General features: G+C 37.8%; 2 protein-coding genes across 4 annotated transcripts; one reads left to right on the top strand and one right to left on the bottom strand.

Annotated features, from left to right (window-relative positions):
• Positions 1–1443: 1443 nt before the first annotated feature.
• Positions 1444–17926, top strand: LOC103446019 (nuclear-pore anchor-like). 2 transcript variants are annotated; one of them, XM_017335053.3, is made up of 47 exons: positions 1444–1919; positions 2146–2292; positions 2399–2497; positions 2734–2862; positions 3043–3135; positions 3232–3297; positions 3694–3783; positions 3873–3950; positions 4312–4421; positions 4528–4648; positions 4758–4850; positions 5191–5239; positions 5907–6010; positions 6085–6153; positions 7006–7146; positions 7270–7374; positions 7493–7606; positions 7759–7837; positions 8067–8110; positions 8217–8290; positions 8585–8687; positions 8862–8996; positions 9070–9210; positions 9321–9374; positions 9605–9784; positions 9964–10011; positions 10153–10203; positions 10470–10553; positions 10632–10706; positions 10794–10978; positions 11055–11157; positions 11710–11826; positions 11918–12010; positions 12299–12454; positions 12546–12599; positions 12906–13016; positions 13310–13387; positions 13500–13649; positions 14029–14100; positions 14536–14691; positions 14797–14850; positions 15019–15148; positions 15247–15314; positions 15397–15525; positions 15692–15796; positions 15963–16140; positions 16272–17926. In XM_017335053.3, exons 1-47 carry the CDS (start codon positions 1614–1616, stop codon positions 17621–17623), a joined length of 6273 nt encoding a protein of 2090 aa, XP_017190542.2. In that variant the 5' UTR covers positions 1444–1613; the 3' UTR covers positions 17624–17926. The 2 variants fall into 2 exon arrangements, with proteins under 2 accessions (XP_017190542.2, XP_028965917.1); XM_029110084.2 differs by having other exon boundaries at positions 1453–1919; positions 8070–8110.
• Positions 17927–18166: 240 nt separating this feature from the next.
• LOC103445941 (YTH domain-containing protein ECT4-like) lies at positions 18167–22323 on the bottom strand. 2 transcript variants are annotated; one of them, XM_008384996.4, is made up of 9 exons: positions 21756–22323; positions 21569–21645; positions 21069–21228; positions 20924–20985; positions 20357–20770; positions 19743–20276; positions 19403–19615; positions 19160–19312; positions 18167–18709 (listed from the first exon to the last, which is right to left on the bottom strand). In XM_008384996.4, exons 1-9 carry the CDS (start codon positions 21790–21792, stop codon positions 18677–18679), a joined length of 1683 nt encoding a protein of 560 aa, XP_008383218.2. In that variant the 5' UTR covers positions 21793–22323; the 3' UTR covers positions 18167–18676. The 2 variants fall into 2 exon arrangements, with proteins under 2 accessions (XP_008383218.2, XP_008383217.2); XM_008384995.4 differs by having other exon boundaries at positions 18167–18712; positions 21756–22322.

Raw genomic sequence — 22323 nt, forward strand, 5'->3', positions numbered from 1 at the left:
CAACGTAGACCTTCTCTATTTCTAATGAAACTTGTAAAATATGGAAAAAAAAAAGTGAAGGAAGGAGGACAAGCAATTTGTAAGCAAAAACCACCATGCGTAATGCGTACTGAAGTTTTGGTTAAAGGAAAAAATATAAAAGAAAGTAACTAAATTCTTATTTCTTTAAAAGAGTATCTCCAACGAACCTGTTAAAATAAAAATACTTCCAGAGTCATTATTTATTGGTTGCAAAGAAAAGGAGCATGCTATTCTCAAAGTTTAACCTATGCGGGGTGCAAAACCCCTAGGTTATGTTTGGTAGGCTGGTTGGAATAGGTTGTGACCAATTCAAATGGACTTGAGTCCAATTCTTTGTTTGTGTGTCAAAATATGAAATAAACATGATTAAACATAATGAGTTATGAATCTATAATAAAATGAGTTATATAATCTATCCTTATACATGAATTATAAGTCATATCTTACAAATATATGCCAACCTGATTTTATCTAAGGCCTAATCATATCCAGCCCACCAAACAAGCCTCTAAGTCTTGCTAATTTTCTTATGGCAGAGGTAGAAACTCTTTCCACTTAAATAATAAAGGGAATATTTTTACTCATCACCCTCAAGTGATGGTGATGCTCACCACTCTCAAGTGATGATGATGCTCACCACCTTATTTATCACTGTTGGATAAATATAAATTTTGAGATCTATGTAGTGAATAGACACAAATTTTAAAATTTAAATCTATCCAATAATAATATGTAGGGTAGTGAGCATTACCATAATTTGAAGGAGTTGCGCAAAAAAGCACTCAATAAAAAGAGCCACATGCCAATTTACCATGCGCTTAGGGCCACGTTTTAGAATTTGGCACGAGTGTGCTTATGCAAGAATGCAAGTGCAAGTGAAACCAAGGTTTGATATGCCTAGCTAGTCGAGGAGTGTTATAATTTTTTTTAAAATTCTGATTAAGTACACATAAAATATCATATCTCATTTAGAATCTTGATTAAACACTATAATTTTTTAAATAATTTAAAATTTTAATTGAAATTAATAGAATGACAACAAAAATTGTAATTACGCATATCTTTTTTTCTTCCTCTAACCTGAGACTTCTCATACACATATAGAGAAGAATATTATTAAACCGTAATACTAAATGACTTAATTACGCATATATTGAAAACAAAAAAACAAAATAAAAGACAAAGACCACATGTATGAGTGAAAACAAACTCCATGTTGGGCCTTCTAGCCCAGGTTATATTCTTGCCCAGGCAAGAAGGAGCCAGGCCAGATCCCGAGTTGTAATAACAGATTTTGCAGGGCTGAACAGGATTAACAAAAAGCCCGGATCTTCTTCTCCAATAACCGAACCAGCCCAGGGCCGGTCCGCCGGAGGGGCCTGTAGGAAAAAATCTGAACCGCCCATATTTCCAGGACTCTCTACTCTCTCTCTCTCTCTCCCCTTCAAATTAATTCCATCGTCACTTTCCCTCTCTCTCCCAATCTCTCCTCCCATTTGTCCCCTTCTCTCCATTTTCCTATGAACTCTGATCGATCCTTCCAAAAGTAGGGCACACCACAAAACCAAACTCCCACCTGATACACCGAAACGATGCCGCTTTTCGTCTCCGACGAGGACTTCTCCCGCCACGGCAACGACGCCGTTTGGGTGGCGGACAAGGCCGACGCCTATATTCGGGACCTGCAGAGGGAGCTAGAGACCGTCAAGGCCCAGAACGACGCTGCTTCCATCACGGCCGAGCAGACCTGCTCCCTCCTCGAGCAGAAGTATCTCTCCATCTCCGAAGAATTCTCCAAGCTCGAGTCTCAATACGCCCAGCTTCAGTCCTCCCTCGACAGCCGCCTCTCTGAGGTCGCCGAGCTCCAGTCCCAGAAGCACCAGCTCCATCTCCAATCCGTACGAAGCTCGATTTTGCTTTCAGTTGTTTTTTCTATTCTGTTGCTTTCTGTTTTAGGGTTTGCATGACCAAATGATCGCGTTTTTTAATGCTTTTGAGTAGGTTACTATAGTTATAGCCCACAATTCTATGCTTGTTGGGTTTTCGTTTTCGGTTTTTGTACTTATGAATATATTTTGATCTTGGTGTATTGATGTGTTTGGTCGTGCGTTCCTGTGTGTGCAGATTGGGAAGGATGGGGAGATAGAGAGGATTAAGGCGGAGGTGTCGGAATTGCACAAATCGAAGAGGCAGTTGATAGAGTTGGTGGAGCAGAAGGACTTGGAGATTAGTGAAAAGAATGCCACCATCAAGTCTTATATCGACAGGATTGTAAGCTTTCTTGCATTTTCCCATTTAGCATTTACAAGGTGAAAGCTGAAACCATATCTGCCATACATTTAGTGACATTTTCACATCCTTTTTATTGATTCTGAAGGTATTAACTTCTGACAATGCCGCTCAAAGGGAGGCTCGTTTGAGCGAAGCCGAGGCAGAATTAGCACGCACCAAGGCTGCATGTACTCGTCTATCACAGGTCAATCCTAAGTAAAATTTATTTATGGTTCACGTAAAAAAATTGAATCTTATTTTTAGTTCGCCATTCCACTATCTCTTATGCTGCTACATTTTAGTTAGATAGTTGCTCATCATTGGAAAATAATGTTAAAGGTGGTGGCTAAGTTGGTCAAGACTAAGTAGTAGGTCCCTTCTATCTTTCGATATCTTCTGAAGCATATATGTGTTTACCATGGAAAATCTTATAATTTACAGGAGAAAGAACTTATTGAAAGGCATAATGTCTGGCTTAATGACGAGTTAACAGAGAAAGTTGACAGTCTCATTCGGCTTCGTAGAACGCATGCTGATGTTGAGGCAGATTTGTCTTCTAAACTTGCAGATGTAAGTGTATTTCTGACTATGACATTAGATTCTCTATGTTTTATATGGGCATATATAAAGCATAATGTTGAGGCAGATTTGTTTCATACAGACAGGGCATATGTCTTAGTAAGCATGCCTATACACATACATTTTTGTATTTACTTCTTTGTGAATGTACTTGATTTTTAATATCTTTAGGTTGAGAGACAATTCAATGATTGCTCTAGCTCTTTAAAATGGAACAAGCAAAGAGTGAGTGAATTAGAAGCCAAGCTAACGTCTTTACAGGAGGTGGGGATACATTCCATTTGGTGTTCTAAAATATGTTTCATGTGACTCTTTAGTTATGTCTGAACTGATTTGTTCATACTTATTTCACACTTGTAGGAGCTACACTCATCTAAAGATGCTGCTGCAGCCAATGAAGAGCGATTAACTGCTGAACTCTCAACAGTGAGTTCCTTGAAATGTCTTTTATATTAAAATTTATTTTATTTAGCCATATGTTCGACTTGGTGCGATGGCAAGTGCCTTCGCCCATGAGCGGTAGGTCTCGGGTTCGAGACTTGGGAGCAGCCTCTCCATAAATGGGGGTAAGGCTAGCCGACATTCACCTCTCCCAGACCCTGCGTAAAGCGGGAGCCTTGTACACTGGGTACGACCTTTTAGCCATATGTTCGACTGGAGACGATGTGAATTGAGTTTTATATGTTATTAGTTAATAAAGCATTGGTAACTTGTTTTCTTCTTTGATAATGTGGAAGACTAGTTACTTGTATGACAATAGTTGGCTTTTGTAATGACTTATTTTGTTATATTTAATGTGAAAATTTGTTTTTGTTTTTGCAGTTAAATAAGCTTGTTGAACTATACAAAGAAAGTTCTGAGGAATGGTCCAAAAAGGCAGGAGAGCTTGAAGGTGTGATCAAGGCTTTGGAGGTGATAATTTCTCGGTTAATCTTGTCAGTCTTTATTTTATTTTTTATTTGGAGTTTCTGTACTATAATTTTCTGTGTGCTATCATGCAGACACATTTGATTCAAGTGAAAAATGATTACAAGGAAAAACTTGAAAGGGTAGAGGCTGCAAGAAATCAATTTGAGAAGGTAGATGCGTTTCTTCCCCTATTCCCATTGATGCAAGGGTTTAATATTTTTAAATTTTCATGAGCATAGTTATTCTGCAATTTTTTTGGGTATGATGATATGATTCGAAGTATGCCATAATTTACTTTGTTGTTCTATTTCTGAGAATATATATTTTATTTATCTACTGGTGATGTGATATTGCTCGTGATTGTTTTTTTCCCCTTGTTATAATGTCGTTGGCCCTGTTTATTTTCTCTGGACGTCCAGACAAAAAGGTGTCTTAAGTTTCATTATGGTGTTTAGTTTTTCCCTTAGTAAAGGCAGTGTGTAACAATGTTTCTCTGTTATTTTTGGCCCTTTCGGGTTGTGATGAGTATAGGAAGCAGCAGATCTGAAAGCGAAACTTGAAAAATGTGAAGCAGAAATCGAAGCTAGCAGGAAATCAAATGAGCTTAATCTTCTTCCACTCAGTAGTTTTAGCACGGAAGCGTACGTCCAACTTTATAGTGGTCGAAGAATTTTTGGTTTGGAGCTCTTATAAGACACTACTAATACGCAGGCATCTGTTCTGTCTTATTTGATTTTTATGTTGCAGATGGATGAATTCATTTGAATCCCCCGACATTATAGAGGCTGATCGAGCAGTTGTCCCAAAGATTCCTGCTGGTGTTTCAGGAACAGCATTAGCAGCTTCACTTCTGCGGGATGGCTGGAGTGTAAGTAGTTATTTCAATATATTGCAAGTCATATTTTGTCATCTCTTCAGTTTATTGTTTGTAGTTTATTTCTTGACCTTTCTACTTAATGCCTCCCCTCCTTACATAGCTTGCAAAAATGTATGCGAAGTACCAAGAGGCTGTTGATGCCTTTCGTCATGAGCAGTTGGGAAGGAAGGAATCTGAGGCAGTCTTGCAACGGGTATGATCTACATTGTGATTTATAATACGTCCTTCTCTTCAGGAATGGATAATACTCATTATGGTGCCTGTGTTTGTTGAACTTGCATAAAGTTGTGGGACTTGTGTTGCATATAGACTTTGATTTCTCAATAAAAGCTTATGATCAAATTATTAATATGTCCCCTCTTTAGGAATGGACAATACTCAACATAGTGCCTGTTTTTGTTGAACTTGCATAAAATTGTGGGACGTGTATGCACACAATTTTTTCTTTCCTGATAGAACCTTTTATCAAATTATTAACCCAATTTTTTATGTGTTAGGCTGATTTACTTCTGTGTTGACTCCGATTATTGCAGGTTCTATTTGAATTGGAGGAGAAAGCGGAAGTCATTTTAGATGAAAGAGGTATATTCTTATATATATACATATTGTATAGGAGGTATATTCTTATATTGGTAGCAGTCATGTTTTACTATTGCTATCAATGATCATCTTTCGTGAATAAGGATGGAGTGAATTAATCTTACTCAGCATCAGGAATTGAGACATTATATTCTATTGTTTGACAGTTTGTGTTTGAGAAGTCTATTGCATGCTAGGATGAGGAGCAAAAATGTAAATTATAGAAATGTTTTATGTGGTATATGAATAGGCGTTCCCCTGGATTACTAAAAGTCCAACTAGTGATGCTTTATTAGCTCTGAACAGCCATTATAAAGAACAGAGCACATTTGTTGCCTCCCTGAGCAGGTTTGTACATCTCAATTGTGATCCCAATTTCAGTTGCAACAACACCATTTGCCGTCTTCAGGTCCTTCACAGTTGGGCTATACAAAAAAGAGTTGGACTTCTGGTTTACGAGTTTGGCACCTCATCTAGTTGTTCTGGACAATTTCGACTGCTGCATAATGTGTTCATATACATATCCACGTTTAAGCTAACAAGAGCACAAAAAAAGATCTATTATTTTTACTTCCGATTGATCATATGATTGAACCATGTGTTTATTATTAAAAAAACAAATTACAACATACTATTTGTTGTACTGAAATTATTGTTGTCATCTATGCAGTTGAACATGAGAGAATGGTTGAGGCATATTCTATGATCAACCAGAAATTGCAGAACTCGATTTCTGAACAGGCATACTTGGAGAAGACCATCCAGGACTTAAAGGTCTTTGACATTATCCTGATTTTTGAGATACTTCATTTTTCTCTGCCATATCTACTTACGCATTTCTTTTCCAGGCTGAGGTAAGGAAGCATGAGCGTGACTACACATTTGCACGAAAAGAGATTGCTGATCTCCAGCGAGAGGTAATAGAAAAGCGCAGACTGATAATAAGATGCATTTTTGTTTGATTGACTATAAATCTTGTCTTTGGCTTGTCTATAAAGTGGCAACGTTATATAACCTTCATCTGTTCAACATACCAGTAGTAAAAATACTCCGTACAGATCATCATCCACATGTTACTAACTAATCAGACCTTTTAAGTGGATCATGGTAAAACATTACTCACGAACATTAACTTGTATCACACCGTATCCATATCCGTATCTATGCTTCGTAGGTTTCACAAGATAATTCACTATATTAATCAAATACCCATTGTTGTATTTCAAGATGATGTGCTATTATTTGTCTCTAGAATTATATCATTTTGGTTAAGAAAAGTCTAGTGCGACTCATTTAAAGTCTTTCTGATTATGTCTTCTTTTACATTCTGAATTTGTTTTTAGAATTGTAAGAACATTCAATTATTTTCGTTAGTAAAAAATATCATGTTAAAATTTATCAAATTCGTAGTAGTTAATATAAATAATATTCAATCAATGGATGTACACGATTTATGCATGATATAATTTTACAATGTAAGTTTGGGAATTTCATTACACTTAATAATACATGTCTTACACATGCATCAATATGCTATTGTACTAAATCCAGTGCTTGTATACATTTTGCCTGACTACACTGCATGATGTTTTACAATATAACCTGTTGCCATAGTTTGTGGTGTCCTATTATCTTTCAATGTCTATTAGAAAATACACTCCTGCTAATTGCAAAATGTTCAAGCTTTATTGGTCACGATGAGTTTAAATTTTGTGCTTTTTTGTTTTATTCCATTATTTAATTATCTTGTGTTCTATGGTAACCTGTAGGTGACAATCCTTCTGAAGGAATGCCGTGATATACAGCTTCGTGGGATATCATCTGGTCATGATAGTCATGACTATGGTACTGTTGCTGCTGTTGAGATGAACACTGAATCTGATGCTGAGAGAGTCATATCTGAACATCTTGTAAGCTTGATGCTCATTTTCTTTAATTTGACACTTAAAACATATGGTTTTTTTTTTTTTTTTTTTTTTTTTGGTGTATGGCTGATTTTTTCTAATTTCTTTTGGGTATAACAATGCAAACAGTTGACCTTCAAGGACATAAATGGACTAGTTGATCAGAATATGCAGCTCAGGAGCCTTGTTCGCAATCTTTCTGACCGGCTTGAAAATAGGGAAATGGAGTTCAAGGTTGGTCTGAGTTTCAATGTTTGTCAGTATGGAGCTTGTTTGTTTAGCTTAGTAGTTAGTACTACCACGTTGGCTTGTGAAAACTATTTGATGAGTTGGTGTGAATCTTGAACTACAGGATAATTTTGAAATGGAGATAAAGAAACACAATGATGAAGCTGCCTCTAGAGTTGCGGCAGTGTTACAAAGAGCTGAAGAGCAAGGGCGCATGATTGAATCCCTTCACGCCTCTGTAAGCTCTTCTTAAGCCTTCTGAGGAGCAAGGGCGCACATATTTGTCATTTTTACTATTTTTTTATTTATTTTTTACTTTTTGTGATGGAAATCACATACTGATAATGAAAGGATTGGCCTACCTCTTGCATCTTCATAATTTCTACCTAGGTTGCAATGTACAAAAGGCTATATGAAGAGGAGCATAAACTTCATTCGTCTGGTCCTCGTATAGAAGAGGCTGCTCCAGGTCTGCCTCTCGCAAACTATATATTTTTTAAAAAAGTCTGAAAATCAAAGGAAGTACAATTCATAAATATGCTCTCTCTCTCTACATATGTATACTCACATATAGACCTCTAAAAAGGCTGTGATGATCTTCAGATTCGCTAGTAGATGGAGTAGTATTGTAAATTGAGACATATTTTGCTTCAATGCAAAAAGGTACTGTGGTACAACTTACTTATTGTTTTTTGCAGAAGAAAGGAGAACTGACGTAAAGCTTCTCCTTGAGAGTTCTCAGGTATTGTGATCATTGGACATTATCTAAGGAAGTGCATGTTTGGTAGTGTTGTTACTTGGTAATTTGTACTGCTATAAAATATGATAGAAAATATAAACTAATGTAGGAAGCTACACAAAAGGCCCAAGACCGGGCTGCAGAACGAGTGAAATGTCTGGAGGAAGATCTGGCAAAGACCAGGTAAACAAATTTGTAACTGTCCTTCCTCTGAGATGTTTTATTGTAAACTTAATTATGCTTTTCATACGTGCACGTCTCTTGGTATTTATCTAGACTTATGACCTCTTGTCAAATTTTTCAATAGTTACTATTGTCATAATCGTGCTGCCTACTATTATTTTGACCTGTTACAATAGTATAGTGTGAGTTTCTGCAATGCAGTTTTGCTCTCTTTTTTGGTTAGTTTGTTTATAAGCTCTGTCAACCTCATGTATTTAGTTGCCTGTTCAATAATACTTGGTGTTTTTTGGTCAGGAGTGAGATCATATCTTTACGGTCAGAGCGTGACAAGTTGGCTTTGGAAGCAAATTTTTCTCGAGAGAGACTTGAGAGCTTTATGAAGGAATTTGAGCATCAGGTGATCTTTTTGTTAGAATCTGTTGCCAAATATTTCTCTCTGTGCATGGTTCGTTTTTATATTTCTATGTATATATATATTTTTTTTTAAGTTAATATTGGTGCAGTGTGATATGACTAATCTCTGTTCAAGTGTTAATTTATGTTTTCTTGTTGGTAATGCATAAATTATCAGAGAAATGAAACAAATGGTGTTTTAGCAAGGAACATTGAGTTCTCTCAGTTGATAGTTGACTACCAACGAAAGCTGCGTGAAAGTTCTGAATCTGTTCAAACCGCTGAGGAGCGTACTAGGAAGTTGACTATGGAGGTGACGCTTATTATCTTAGTTTACAAAGCAGTCACATTTGAAGGTTCTCACTTTACATCTTGTTTCAATACAGGTGTCTGTTTTGAAGCATGAAAAGGAAATGTTGGAACATGCTGAGAAGCGAGCTTGTGACGAAGTTCGTAGTTTGACGGAAAGGGTCCATAGACTGCAGGCTAGCTTGGACACTATTCAGAGTGCCGAGGAAATTCGTGAGGTAGCTCATTGCACTTTTGTTCATCTGAAGTTAATTTTTATTGGATGTTTATGTTCGTCCCTCACATCTCATTTATGTATTTGATTTGATTTTATATTGTGCAACTACAGGAGGCAAGAGCTGCTGAGAGGAGAAGACAAGAAGAGTATACGAAACAAATAGAGGTATGTACTCATAATGCTCCACCTTTGGTTTCACCTCTAACTTCATTTGTATACGTGACACTTCAGATTTTTTTTTCTTCCTGGTTGATGGGGTGGTTGTCTATGGGTTTTTTCTCTCTGGGTTACACTGTTAATTTGATCCATGTGGAAGCGTTCCAATTGAAACCATACTTATGTTAAGGTCTGTTATTTAAGGGTGTAAATATTACAAAGTATGATTACATTTTCAGAGGGAGTGGGCTGATGTCAAGAAAGATCTACAAGAAGAGCGAAACAATGCCCGCACTCTCACACTTGACCGTGAGCAGTCCATACAAAACGCCATGAGACAAGTTGAAGAAATGGGAAAAGAGTTGGCTAATGCTTTGCATGCTTTTGCATCTGCTGAGACTAGAGCTGCTGTAGCTGAGGTCTTTTTCCCCTTCATTTTCATATTCTCTATATACGCTCCCCTATATGTTTGTAAGCACAATTTCAATTAGCAAGCACAATTTCAATTAGCTCACAGAGTACGCTCATGTATCATTGTTATCCTGTTTAATCTCTATGATTTACAAGTTAAGATTTGAAGTTTTTGTTGATAACACAGGCTAAACTGACCGATCTGGACAGAAGGAGTAAATCCTCAGATGTGAAGGTATATTTTCTAATAAGCAGTATTCTTTACATGTTTGAAGTTCTTTTGTGATATATGTCATATTCTTAAACATTTTTCGATTTTCCTTAATACGTACTGACTGATATGGTTTTCCCCTGCATCTCTTTACGTATGATGCAGGTTGTTGATGTCGATGGTGGGAGTGTATCTTCCTCCTTGACAAGTGATGAGGTAAGTTCTGCTGTTTACCTGCCGATTTCTTGAATGTTGCCTACTTTTTCTTTGTTAATTGATTCTTCCGGGGTTGCCATTTGTAATATAATGCTTCTGCTTTTTCCTTTGGTACTGATATTGATATTTCAAATTTCCATAGATCCAATCTATGCATTTGTTTATTTTCATTTTGTTGACGGTGGTTGTTTTCGATTTGGGAGCATGTACCATTCTTTTATATTGAGTTTGAATCAGTTGATCCTGACATTGACTTGGTTGATTAGGCTTTGGTGGCATTGCGTGCTGCAAAGGAAGAGATTGAAAAATTGAGAGAGGAAGTGCAAGCTAACAAGGATCACATGCTACAGGTACTTAGTATTCCTTGACTTGCTTAATATCTTAAAGCCTACATAAACTTATGATTTATCTCTATTTTAATTTCACAGTATAAGAGCATAGCTCAGGTAAACGAAGACGCATTGAGACAGATGGAATCTGCCCATGAAAACTTCAAGATTGAGGTACTAGTGTGTGTATATGATTTTGGATGAATTAGTACTTCAACGTCTGTCAGTTGATACTGAATTATGATCCCAAATACTTTACAGGCTGAAAAACTGAAGAAATCGCTTGAAACCGAACTTCTTTCTCTAAGAGAGAGAGTATCTGAACTTGAACACGAGTGTAATTTGAAGTCTCAAGAAGTTGCTTCAGCAGCTGCAGGGAAGGAAGAAGCTCTTTCTTCCACTTTATCAGAAATTACAAGTCTAAAGGAAGAAACCTCAAATAAAACGTGGGTTTCTCTTATTTTTCATTATGTCATGAATTTGATTATTCCATTTGGCATCTCATCTCTGTTTTGTTTGCAGTTCCCAAATTGTGTCACTGGAGATTCAGATATCTGCTTTGAAAGAAGACTTGGAGAAAGAACATCAGCGATGGCGTTCTGCTCAGGCCAATTATGAAAGACAGGTTAATCTGCATGTGTTTTTATGCTTTTTCTTGTATAATAAGGTTTGAGTGATTGTTGCTGTTCAATTAGAAAAATGGTTTATAAACTTATCCAAACTGGGACAATTGATGCTCATTGATTCAACTGGTCAAACAGGCCTGTCCTATCAAGGTTTGAAATGTTGGGGTTTTCTTGGCAGCAGCTTCTTAAAGTCTTTTACTCTATTATGGGGTTGTGGTTTGATAGTGGTTTTTTAGGTAGATTTTTCTCGTTTACTTTCATTGCTTGTGGGAATTAAATTTTAAGGCTGTGATTGAGTCCAATCAGCTGAATATTTCTTTGAATATGTAAATAATTGTTGTTTCAGAAGTTGTACATGCACTTATAAATTAGTCGTCAAAGGCTCTAATACCCGGATTTATCCCAATAAGGGATGTCAATCAAACAATGATTTCTAGAACCTTTCCTTCAGCAGCTGTTCAGCACTTGAGATTGTCATGCTTTACATATATTTCACCCTCATATACATTTTATTCACTGATGGCTAAGGAATGATTCTTTATCTCGTTCAGGTTATCCTCCAGTCGGAGACAATACAGGAGTTGACTAAGACATCTCAGGCTTTGGCTACGCTTCAGGAAGAAGCTTCAGAGTTGCGTAAATTGGCTGATGCACTCAAAAGTGAAAATGTAACTTTATTCTTTCGTGGGAATTGTCGGTTTGCTGCAAGTCTTGTTTGGTTGTGTTATGCAAGCTGATTTTGTTTTATTTTACTTACAGAATGAACTCAAGTCTAAGTGGGAATTTGAGAAGGGAATGTTAGAAGAATCCAAAAATGTTGCCGAGAAGAAGTACAATGAAATCAATGAACAGGTTATTGAAGTGCATATTTACTCTGCTTTTGTTATGATTTGCAGACTGTCCTCTTTTCTAGTCAGTTTTATGTCAATATGTTGAGGTCGAGTAAATTGCTGTTAATAATCTGTACGAGTCAAGTAGTTGAAACCAGGTCCGGTCTTTGATAACCAGTTTTAGGACTTGATACGGAAGATGAAATTTTGTGACTGAACTTTGCATTTTAGCTGAATTTCTGTGCCATATTTGATATTTTCATTTTTCATATTCCCTTGTCTTCTTCTGAAGCTCCAACTTTATACGCAGAACAAAATACTGCACAGTCAACTTGAGGCTTTGCACATTCAAATGACTGAAAGAGATCGTGGTTCAGTTGGAACTTCTGCAAGCACTGCTTCAGATACTTCTGGTGATGCTGGTTTACAAAATGTGATAAGTTATCTTCGACGGACAAAAGAAATTGTAAGTTCTTTTTGCTGCTATCAATATCCTCTCTTAACAGGCAGAGACATGCATAGTAAATTTGATATTATTATTGTTTTCAACTTGACAGGCAGAGACAGAGATTTCCTTATTGAAACAAGAAAAACTTCGATTACAGTCACAAGTGAGTTTTGTAAAAGGCGTTTTCTTATCCACCATTATTTGTTATTTTATACAAATGGAAAAATGAGGTTGTGATTAAACTTTTAACTCTTGACATGAAAAAAGCCTTGTAAATGTTGCCTTGTTGTCGTAGAAATTTTCAGGAGGTCTCTTTGTTTTTATTCCAATCATGTGATGGTACTATGTGTTCTTGCATTTAGCCTGAGGATGTTTGTCTGTTGTGATTTTTGTATTTCTTATGTGTTATCATGGTTATTCATTGGTCCTTGGTTGAATTCATGCACTCATTTTATATTTGCTTTTGTAGCTTGAGAGTGCCCTCAAGGCTTCAGAAACAGCCAAGTCATCACTTCATGCTGAGCGCACGAATTCAAGATCATTGTTCACGGAGGAGGAAATGAAATCCTTGCAACTACAGGTTAGTTTCATTTCATCGTGTAGTATTGTTCTCAAAGTCCAGATGTATATTATGCTTCTTAGCTGTTATCCTATATCTCTTTGCATTATTTTGTTGTAATGTAGTGATTCTCAAACCACATGTGCAGTGTCAGTATATTCCACACAAGTGTTTGACCATTGTTTTATTTGACATTGAACTCTCTATTCTGTGTTTCTGTGGACATTGCACAGCAGACTATTTTGAGATTATATCCCAATACCTACTATCTCCCCCTTCTAACTTTATGCTGTCATGATGAAATGTCTTTGCAGGTTAGAGAAATTAACTTACTTCGTGAAAGCAATATCCAACTCAGAGAAGAAAACAAGCACAATTTTGAGGAATGCCAGGTATTTGAATATTTTGACTGCTGAAAGTCCTTATTTGAGGATTCTCTCTGTTTAGATAATTGTTTTTCATCCATGCAAATGTGACTCATCATATTTTTTTATTTTGTTTCAGAAATTGCGTGAAATATCACAAAAAGCTAATGCTGAGACTGAGAACCTAGAGAGATTGCTACAGGAGAGACAGATAGAGTTGGAAGCCTGTAAGAAAGAAATTGAAATGCAAAAGTCAGAGAAAGAACAGTCAGAACAGAGGGTTCGTGAGGTATTGATCTTGGAACTGCTTTCTGTCTCTCTTTTGCACTTACATCTAGTAATTGCAAAATTATATGTTAACGGTCCATGATGGGGGATTCTCTCTCTCTCTAGGATTTTGTCTTATTCTGAGAACTATACACTCTATAAACTTTCCCTGCACACTTCAACCTAATATAAACATAGAAATACGTAGTAATAGTCCAGAGAGCTAGATTTCAATAATTGTATATCTATGCCTGGTAGCTGAAAGAGTCATTTGGACCTTAATAACATTAGAAAAGTTGTACAGTCTGCCGATTTTGTGGCAGTACCTGCTGCAGATATATGTAGGCATGTGCTTATTAAATAAACATATCCAATATTCTAATGTACTCTCTTTCTTGAAGCTACTTGAAAGATATAGAAACATTGATGTTCAAGATTATGATCGCACAAAGGAGGATGTTCGTCAGTTGCAGGTAGGCTGACACCTTTATAAGCAATGTTAATTGCTTTAAGCTTGTTTTGCTCCTGTTAGTTATTATAGCTTCGCCACTTATACTGACATTTTATCGTTGATATGTGTGAATCCTTGTCCACTTAAAAAAGATGTTGAAAAGCATTACAAATTACGGGTGTATTTTAACCTATTCTTGATGTTTTATCAAATGGTTATGTAACTTATGTTAATGCATGTGATAAACTTCCAACTTGTTTGTCCCTTTTTTGGTTTACTTTTTTATTATGATTATCTGTACATTAATTATGTGAGTAGGGCAACAAACTATGGTGTGCGTCCATTTGTATCTTACTTTGTTTCAGTTCCCTTCAAATATTTATATGATTTCTTGTTCGTACTTTTATCATTGTTATTGTATACATCTTTATTTTATTTTCGTCATTTATGTCCTTAGAAAAAATTGGAGGAGAAGGATTCTCAAATAGTAGAAGTCAAGAAACTTCTTTCAGAAAAGTTGGAGACTGTATCACGTCTGGAGCGAGATATTGCTAACTCCAGATTGGAACTGACTGAGATGGAGAAGAGAATGAGTGACGCTTTGCAAGTTGAGGTACACCTTAGTTTCTGTATTCTATGACCAGATTTGGAGAAGTTCTTGCCATTGGATTTCTTATACAATGCTGATGTATACCCTTCCCATGGCTTCCTTGCACAGGCAAGTCTAAAATCAGATATCGAGAAGCAAAGGAAGATGACTGCTCAGTATAAGGTTTTTAAAAGTTTCATGTCCTTTATAAGGAACAATTGTTACCTGAAATTAATTGCACATATTATATGTAATCCTCTCTTGACTAGTTTTTGACATTTGGAGTTGTGCTTATAAGGTGAAAGCTTTTCTTATTTTTTGGTTGATGATTAACATTCATGAATTCTGCAGAGGAGACTTGAAATGTTCTCAAGAGAAAAAGAGACCCTTTCAAAAGAAAAGGAGACACTATCAAAGGAAAAGGAGGAACTGAGCAAGGAGAATCAAGCTCTTTCTAGACAGCTGGAGGAACTCAAATTAGGTAAGTTTAAACCATCCATCAGTCCTTTTCCACTCATTTGTGATATATATTATAATCCACTCATCTATCTGTTTCTGTTATTTGACTGTATCTTACAGCGAAACGAGCATCAGGGGATACTACCGGGGAGCAGGCAATTAGGGAAGAGAAAGACCAGAAAATTCAGGTTGAACTTAATAAACATTTTTGCTTTTCTGTATCTCTTTGACCTCTTTAGCAAGTTGTGACTTATTTACTATGATCGCCAGCTTCTGGAAAAGCATTTGGAGAGGCAGAGAGAGGAGCTGAGAAAGGAGAAGGACGAAAACCGTATGGAGAAAGCAATGCGCAAGAAGATGGAGAAGGCTGTAACGGATTCCTATACTAATGTTGACCAGGTTTTCTATCTGTCCGTTGTAGTAAATTCTATATCAGTTAAAGCATTCTACCAGTATATCCTAGGGTTTACTTCTGGAATTCAGCTGGACATGTTCTTAGTACTTTAATCTCAATGTGGATATAAGCTGTGTTACGAAGTGATGCATGTGATGTTTTTTGCTTTAGGACAAGACGAAGTTCATGAATGAACTAGAGAAGCATAAGCAGGCTCTGAAGCAACTTTCAGATGAGCTGGAAAAGCTAAAACATGCAAAAGACAGTCTCCCTGAGGTATGATTTTTATTTATCAAACCGGAAAGCAGATTCCTTTCACTCCCCTTATGAGTACCTATATTCTAACTTGTTTTACGTACTTTGTTCATCATATTTCAAAACCATGTTTTATACTTGCTATTTCACCTCGGTTTGTTTTAATAATATATTCCATGTATCTCAGGGCACCTCAATTGTTCAACTGCTATCGGGAACCATACTGGATGGCCTTGCTGCTGCCTACAGCTTAGCTGTTGAAAATTTCGAAAAGACAGCACATTCAGTTCACAATGAGTTTGGAGCTCACGGTGTTCTGGCAAACACTACTCCAGTTGCAGATGCTTCATTAGTGGCTACCTCTGGTACTTTTGTTGAGCAATTCTTTTTATACTGAGGATTGGTGTACTTCATTTTTTATTTCCATCGTTTATTTTGTAAATGCTGCTAGTTCTTTATTCATGTGTAAATTCGTTAACCTTTGTGTGCCATGCAGGTACTGCTCAAGCACCCACTGTTGTGCCTTCAATGAGTCCTGCGAAGGGCTTAGTATCCAAAGCGACTGAAGAAAGCGCAAAGAGAATCACTTTGCCCAAAACCAATGTCGAAACTCGCAAACCAGGAAGGAGATTGGTTAGGCCCCGTCTTGTAAGACCTGAAGAACCACAAGGTGATGTAGAGATGTCAGAGATGGAAGGCACCCGCAATGGGGGCAAACAAGTGCCAACGAATGAAGTGGAAGTTCAAGGCAATGCTACTTTGACACAACCGCTGCTTCGGAAACGTCTGGCTTCTTCATCTACTTCTGAGTCCCGTGAGGAAACAAATAATCAAGGGGAAATTTGTCCTGATGTGGCAGCACCTGTGTCAAAGAAGTCCAAAGGTTCAGATTCTCCACAGGGGAGTGAAGGGCAGCCATCTACTAGTTCGGAGAATCTTGGGAGTGTTCCAGTCAAAGATGAACCTTTAGACGTCGCTGTTGATTTGCCGCAAGGTTTAAATGAGGAAGCTGCTGTTGATGTTGAGAAAGAAGAAACTGAGACTGCTGGGGAGAAGGTTGAAGAGCCAAATGAAAGACAGTTTGATGGTTCGAGTCAAGTTGAATCACAACCTGAGAAGGATAGTGATTTAGTGGAGAATGTGGATGGATCAGATGGAAAAGATATGCCATCACACGATGGAGCCAAAGATCAGGTTGAGCTGGAGCAACAGTCCAGTGATTTTGGAGGAGACCGAGAAGAGGGAGAGCTGGTCCCTGATATTTCTGAGCTTGAAGGTGGTGGTGATACGATGGCCAGTCCTGAAATAGGGGAAGTTCAACCTGAACCTGTAACAACTCCCGAGGCTTCCCCAGCTAGGGGCGATGATTATGGTGTTGCTGCTGGTTCTGTTGTGGATATCAGTGAGGTTAATTATCCAGAGATTCTTAATGATGACATTGATGCGACTGAAGAAACCGCTGATGGTTCCGATAAGTCAATTGACGGTAATGACCAAACTGTGATGGAGACTGATCAGGCTGCCGAAGCTACCTCAGTAATCGTGGATACCACTTCAACAGGTACCACATCGGAAGTTAGCGTTTCAAAACAAACTAGTCCCAGTCTTGCGGCAGAAGAGGTGAGACAGGTGTCTCCAGTGACTAATCCGTCAACTACCATAAATATAACAGAACGAGCCGTGGCGAATGCACGCCGAAGACAACAGGCAAGAGGGCTTTCTACATCACCAAGCCCAGGTCGTGGTGGACCAGCTGGAAGACAAGGTGGGAGACCTGGACGTGCCCCTCCTGGACGCGGACGCGGACGTGGACGATCTCGTGGGTCAACATCTGGCGATCAAGGGTGAGACCAAAATTCATAAGAAAGTTGCACTTTATCCCCCATACTGCCATTGAAAGAGCACAAAGGGATGGTGTCGCAATTTTTTCGATGTTCGAAAATCGGATATGGATTTTGGAAACATGTTAGTTGGAGGATAAGTGGTTTGATGCTCAGTGAGTAGTATGTAAATCCATTTTTGCTTCCTTGACGATGGAGCGAGCACCTGCCTACTGTTTTGCATAGTGTACTTTCTTGTTCCGGGAAGGACACGAACGCCACCTGTTTCGCTCGTTATATTAACGTTTACCAAGTTTCGTTTGGACTATCATAGTTCTGCCTTCTGTGTTGGAGTTCTGCCAGGGTTTCCGGAAATGGTTGTCTCAAACTTTCCGGCTACCTCATCGCTTCACCGGACTGGATTGAGTCGATCAACATTTTTGCGATGAAAAAAGCGCGTAAATTATTTGTTTGTGATATTAGGTATGGTCACAAAGTATACGAGATAAAAAAGCGCGTAAATTATTTTTTTAATCCGTTTACATTTACATTTACCCGAAGAAAATGAGAAACTACAACAATAATAACAATATCTTATTCCACTAAGTAGCGTCGTCTGTATGAATTCTCTAAGGCCATTGCGCTCAGCTGTATGAATACTTTCATAAATAAACTATCATTTTTTTTTCTTCCTTTTTTTTCTTTTTTACAATTACAATTACAATTGTGAATTTCAGGAGAACTAAGTGAGAGGTGGGAACACAAAACAAAGAACCAAATACACTTTTATGCTGAAGACAAAAGCTATATGTATGCAGGCAGAGGAAGGGCAGAGAACTTGGATTCCACAGGCATATGAATCGTTAGGTGCTTCCAAAACCAGCATTTCGTACCTCGGTTTCTTTCGACGGAAACTTGAAAGGGAAACAGCGACACCTCTTCATTCTCATGCCTTTGAATTTCATCTGCAAATTTACATATTTTAACTGCTGCTCGAAAACCGTCGACTCCAGTTTCTGGTTTATAATCTGTCATATGCCCATATCTCTGCATCCTTTCCTTTGCCTTTCACCTTAGGCCCCTACTCAGCACTGACACTTAACTCACTCATTTTCTGCTGCAACATAAATAAAAATTCCTGGTTAACATTCCACGGCGAAAACAAATTACAAGCAAACCGAAAGAAGAAATTTAACTCTCCCGCTTTGTCCTTCTACACTCCTCCCCTTGTTTATGTCTATATATATTTTTCTTTAATTATCGAATCCAACGCCTAAAGAAACGAGAGGAATGCAGGGGAAAAAAGAAGAGAGTGCAGAAATCAATTCCCGTAAAATATAGTAATTATTATCCTATCTGAAAGAATAGAATAAAGTCATCCCTATTTCAAAAACTTGAATGGCACAACACTCTCCACTTTGTTACTAGCTTTATTCTTGCTTTATTCTTGATCCTTTATGCATATATGCAAGAACTTTACTTAAACATGCCAATGGTATTAGAAAACTAGAAAAGATTTTCGTTGATCGAAAAGAATTGAGAGAAAGGAAGAGTCACGGCATACCTGCAGTTCGTAGTAGGGTGTAGATTGTGTGATCCTCTTCTCCTGCATCATTTTCTGGCGGGTTTCGTAGAAATCAAAGTCATCCAGTATTGATGTCTTTGACATATAATTTTTAAAAATGTTCAGCATTTCGATACCCTGAAGAAGTTTCACCTGCAAAATACAAAAGTAATCTCAGATTTATGCTTGATCACACTGAATGAAAAATACAATAAAATCAAACTTCTTGTTGGTTATGCACACCTCTTGAGTGTCTCTACTATTGGTCACGGGCTTGTTCTCGTTGTTCTCAAGTATTATATGTCGTAACTGTGGGTTTGGGATGTCTTTTATGATATGCCACTTGACCGGAAAATAACCATTCCACTTATCCTGCTGCCAGAAATCCATGTTCTTATTGAAGTCGACACGACCAATCATCTCAGCTACTCCACAAAACTGACCACTAGCATTAACCTGAAACACATCATAAAACAGACGGAAGCAAAGATGGCATTAGTAAATCATTTTAGAGACCAAAGGTCCAAAAGTCTGCAGTAGGAAACTCCTGCGTAAAAATATAAGGTCTAAGTCTCCAGCATACCGAAAAGAAGAGGAAGACGGGACACTTGTAGCCCTTCTGTGCCACCTTCTCTTGTGCATCTTGATATGCACTATCCAACCTCTTATTTCCATTGGGAGTACTAGCCCACACATTGTATTTGATGCTTTTATGAATATCATCTTCACTGTAAGATTTGATGACAAAGAAAAGTGCTTGCTTGTATTTGGTTGGAAAGTCCGGGAGGTTATATTGATCCTTCCTGATGACAGAGGCTATGCCATCAGAATTTTCATTCTCCTTGTCAGCTCCGGGCACCAATGCACCTTTAGGATTGGTTGTTCTGGGGCCATGGTTCTTCTCATTAAATAGATTAATATCCTTAACGCCATTAGCCTTACTTCTTGGTTTCAACTTGTCAGAGCCACCCCAGCCCCTTGCATTTGGTTTTAAAGTCGGAGAATTGTTTGGATAGAGCAGTCCGCCTGTCCCTTGGTTATAGACCGGAACCTTTGATACCGGAAAGTAACCTTTCGCTAGTGCCTCTGTTTGAAGACTTGGGGGACGCAGCGAGGCCTAAGATCATTGAAAAAATCATCAAAATTGCCCAAGATAAGAGAATATAACGCCACCGGCACAAAGAAAAAGTACTCTACCTTGTTTGCTGGTTTTGACTGATTTCGCGCACCATAACCTGATGAAACATCCAACGGCTTGGGAGATTTAGAGAGTGGAGCACGAGTGTGACTAGGGGAAGAGAAATTAGGTTTATAGGGCGGTGTTTCTAAGACTGCTTTGTGGGGACTTCCGACTGTTCCATCTCCAACAACAGGAGATGGATCCCACAAGTAGGGTGATTGGACGAACTCCCCATAAGGAAGAAGAGAAGGGTTATATCCGGGGGAAATAGGAGCTTGGTACACGGGACTCAGGGAGGGATACATCTGTTGACCAACATATTGCCCATCACTACCGATTGGAGAAATGGGCATGTATGGCGAGTAGGGATCATAACCAGGCTGAAATCCTGGCATCAAGTAGACAAAAGATCCATTATCTGCTTGCATGACCTAAATGGAGCAAATAGTGACTATAAGATCAGTTTGTTACAAATTGCACACAGCAGAAGTAATCTAAATGCAATTTGAAATCAACAGCCATATGAATCCAGACACATAACAATGTCTTTCGTGCGCAATTGTGAATTAGATAATGGAACTTACTGGATATTGCATCTCCATCCCTGTTCCACCAACATAGTATCCATTGTTTTCCATTTCATAACCTGCGCATGTGGTAATGATAAGATGTTAAAAGTAGCCTAAGAACACGAATTATGGACCGTAGTTATGAGAAGCTGCTGCAAACCTGGATAGGTGTATCCGTAATATGCAGTTGGCGGATAAGAAGTCAGGGATTCATAATCTGCATCTGCATCTGCATCACTTTTTTTTACACTGGCGTTTGTATCTCCCACGGTCGATATACATGATGCTGTATCAGATGGGCTCCCATCCTTGCTGTGAGCCTAAAGATACACACACACACAAACAAGCAAATTCACAAGTTAGATTTTCATGGATCACAAAGCAAGCAGACATCAAAACTACGAATCACGCATCGAAACGACGAAATCTAAATATTCAACATGGTAACTCAATATATGGTACAAAGCCAAGCTTTAGGCCTAAAAACCAAATAATTATTGCAACAAAACAAGGAAAATAATTTTCACCCTCCTCTTCATCCCCTTGCACTTCCCCTCTTGTTTCTAGCCACATTGATTGAATAAATCGACGGGACAGAAACAAGCAGGAAGAACAGGAGGAGAAAAAGGGAGTGTGAAAGTAAATTATGGCATACAATACCAGATTGGAATTGAAGAATTCTGTGGATTGGACATGCGGGTTTGAATCTTTCTCTTCTTCCTCCTCTTTTCTAAGAGCTGATCATACAAAATCAGGATCAAAGAGTTAAGCTCAAACAATCACAGAAACAAAAAATTCAGAAAAATAAAAATAAAAAACAAAAACAAAAATTCAGTAAATTACATACAGTTGTGATGAAATTGAGGTGCAGCAGCGGCAGCCATGGCCTCTTTCCAAAGGCAAAAGAAAATCCTTTGAATCAATCAAATAAAATTAAACTAAAAATAAAAAAACAAAGATATTTTTGGGGTGTGTTTGTTATGGAGGAGAATCCTATATTTTCTCAAACAATATTAAAATCTGTCTCTCTGTCTATCTATATCTATCAAAAACATCTAACGTTGTAACAACACAACAAATCCGGATAAAAATTAGCGCTCTGTAATCTCTGCTGCCCAAAACTCCAACAATCCTACTCTTCTGCTGCTGCTTTTACTCCTTAATATCCACTTTTTCTTTCTCTTGGATTTTTTGTTTTTTTCCCAAAACAAAACCAAATTCCAATCAAACCCCAACAACAATCACCAAATCAAAAACACAGAAAACACATAAAGTTTTTGAATTGGAAAGAAGAAGAGAGAGAGAGAGAGAGAGAGAAATGGTTTTACTTGAGAACAACAAGAACAAGAAATAGCTTCACACAGCTAACGGCAGACAGAGACAGAGTAAAGTCAACAACAGCAATAACAACAATT

Source organism: Malus domestica, chromosome 10, assembly GCF_042453785.1.
Source record: "Malus domestica chromosome 10, GDT2T_hap1".
Taxonomy (NCBI): Eukaryota; Viridiplantae; Streptophyta; class Magnoliopsida; order Rosales; family Rosaceae; genus Malus; species Malus domestica.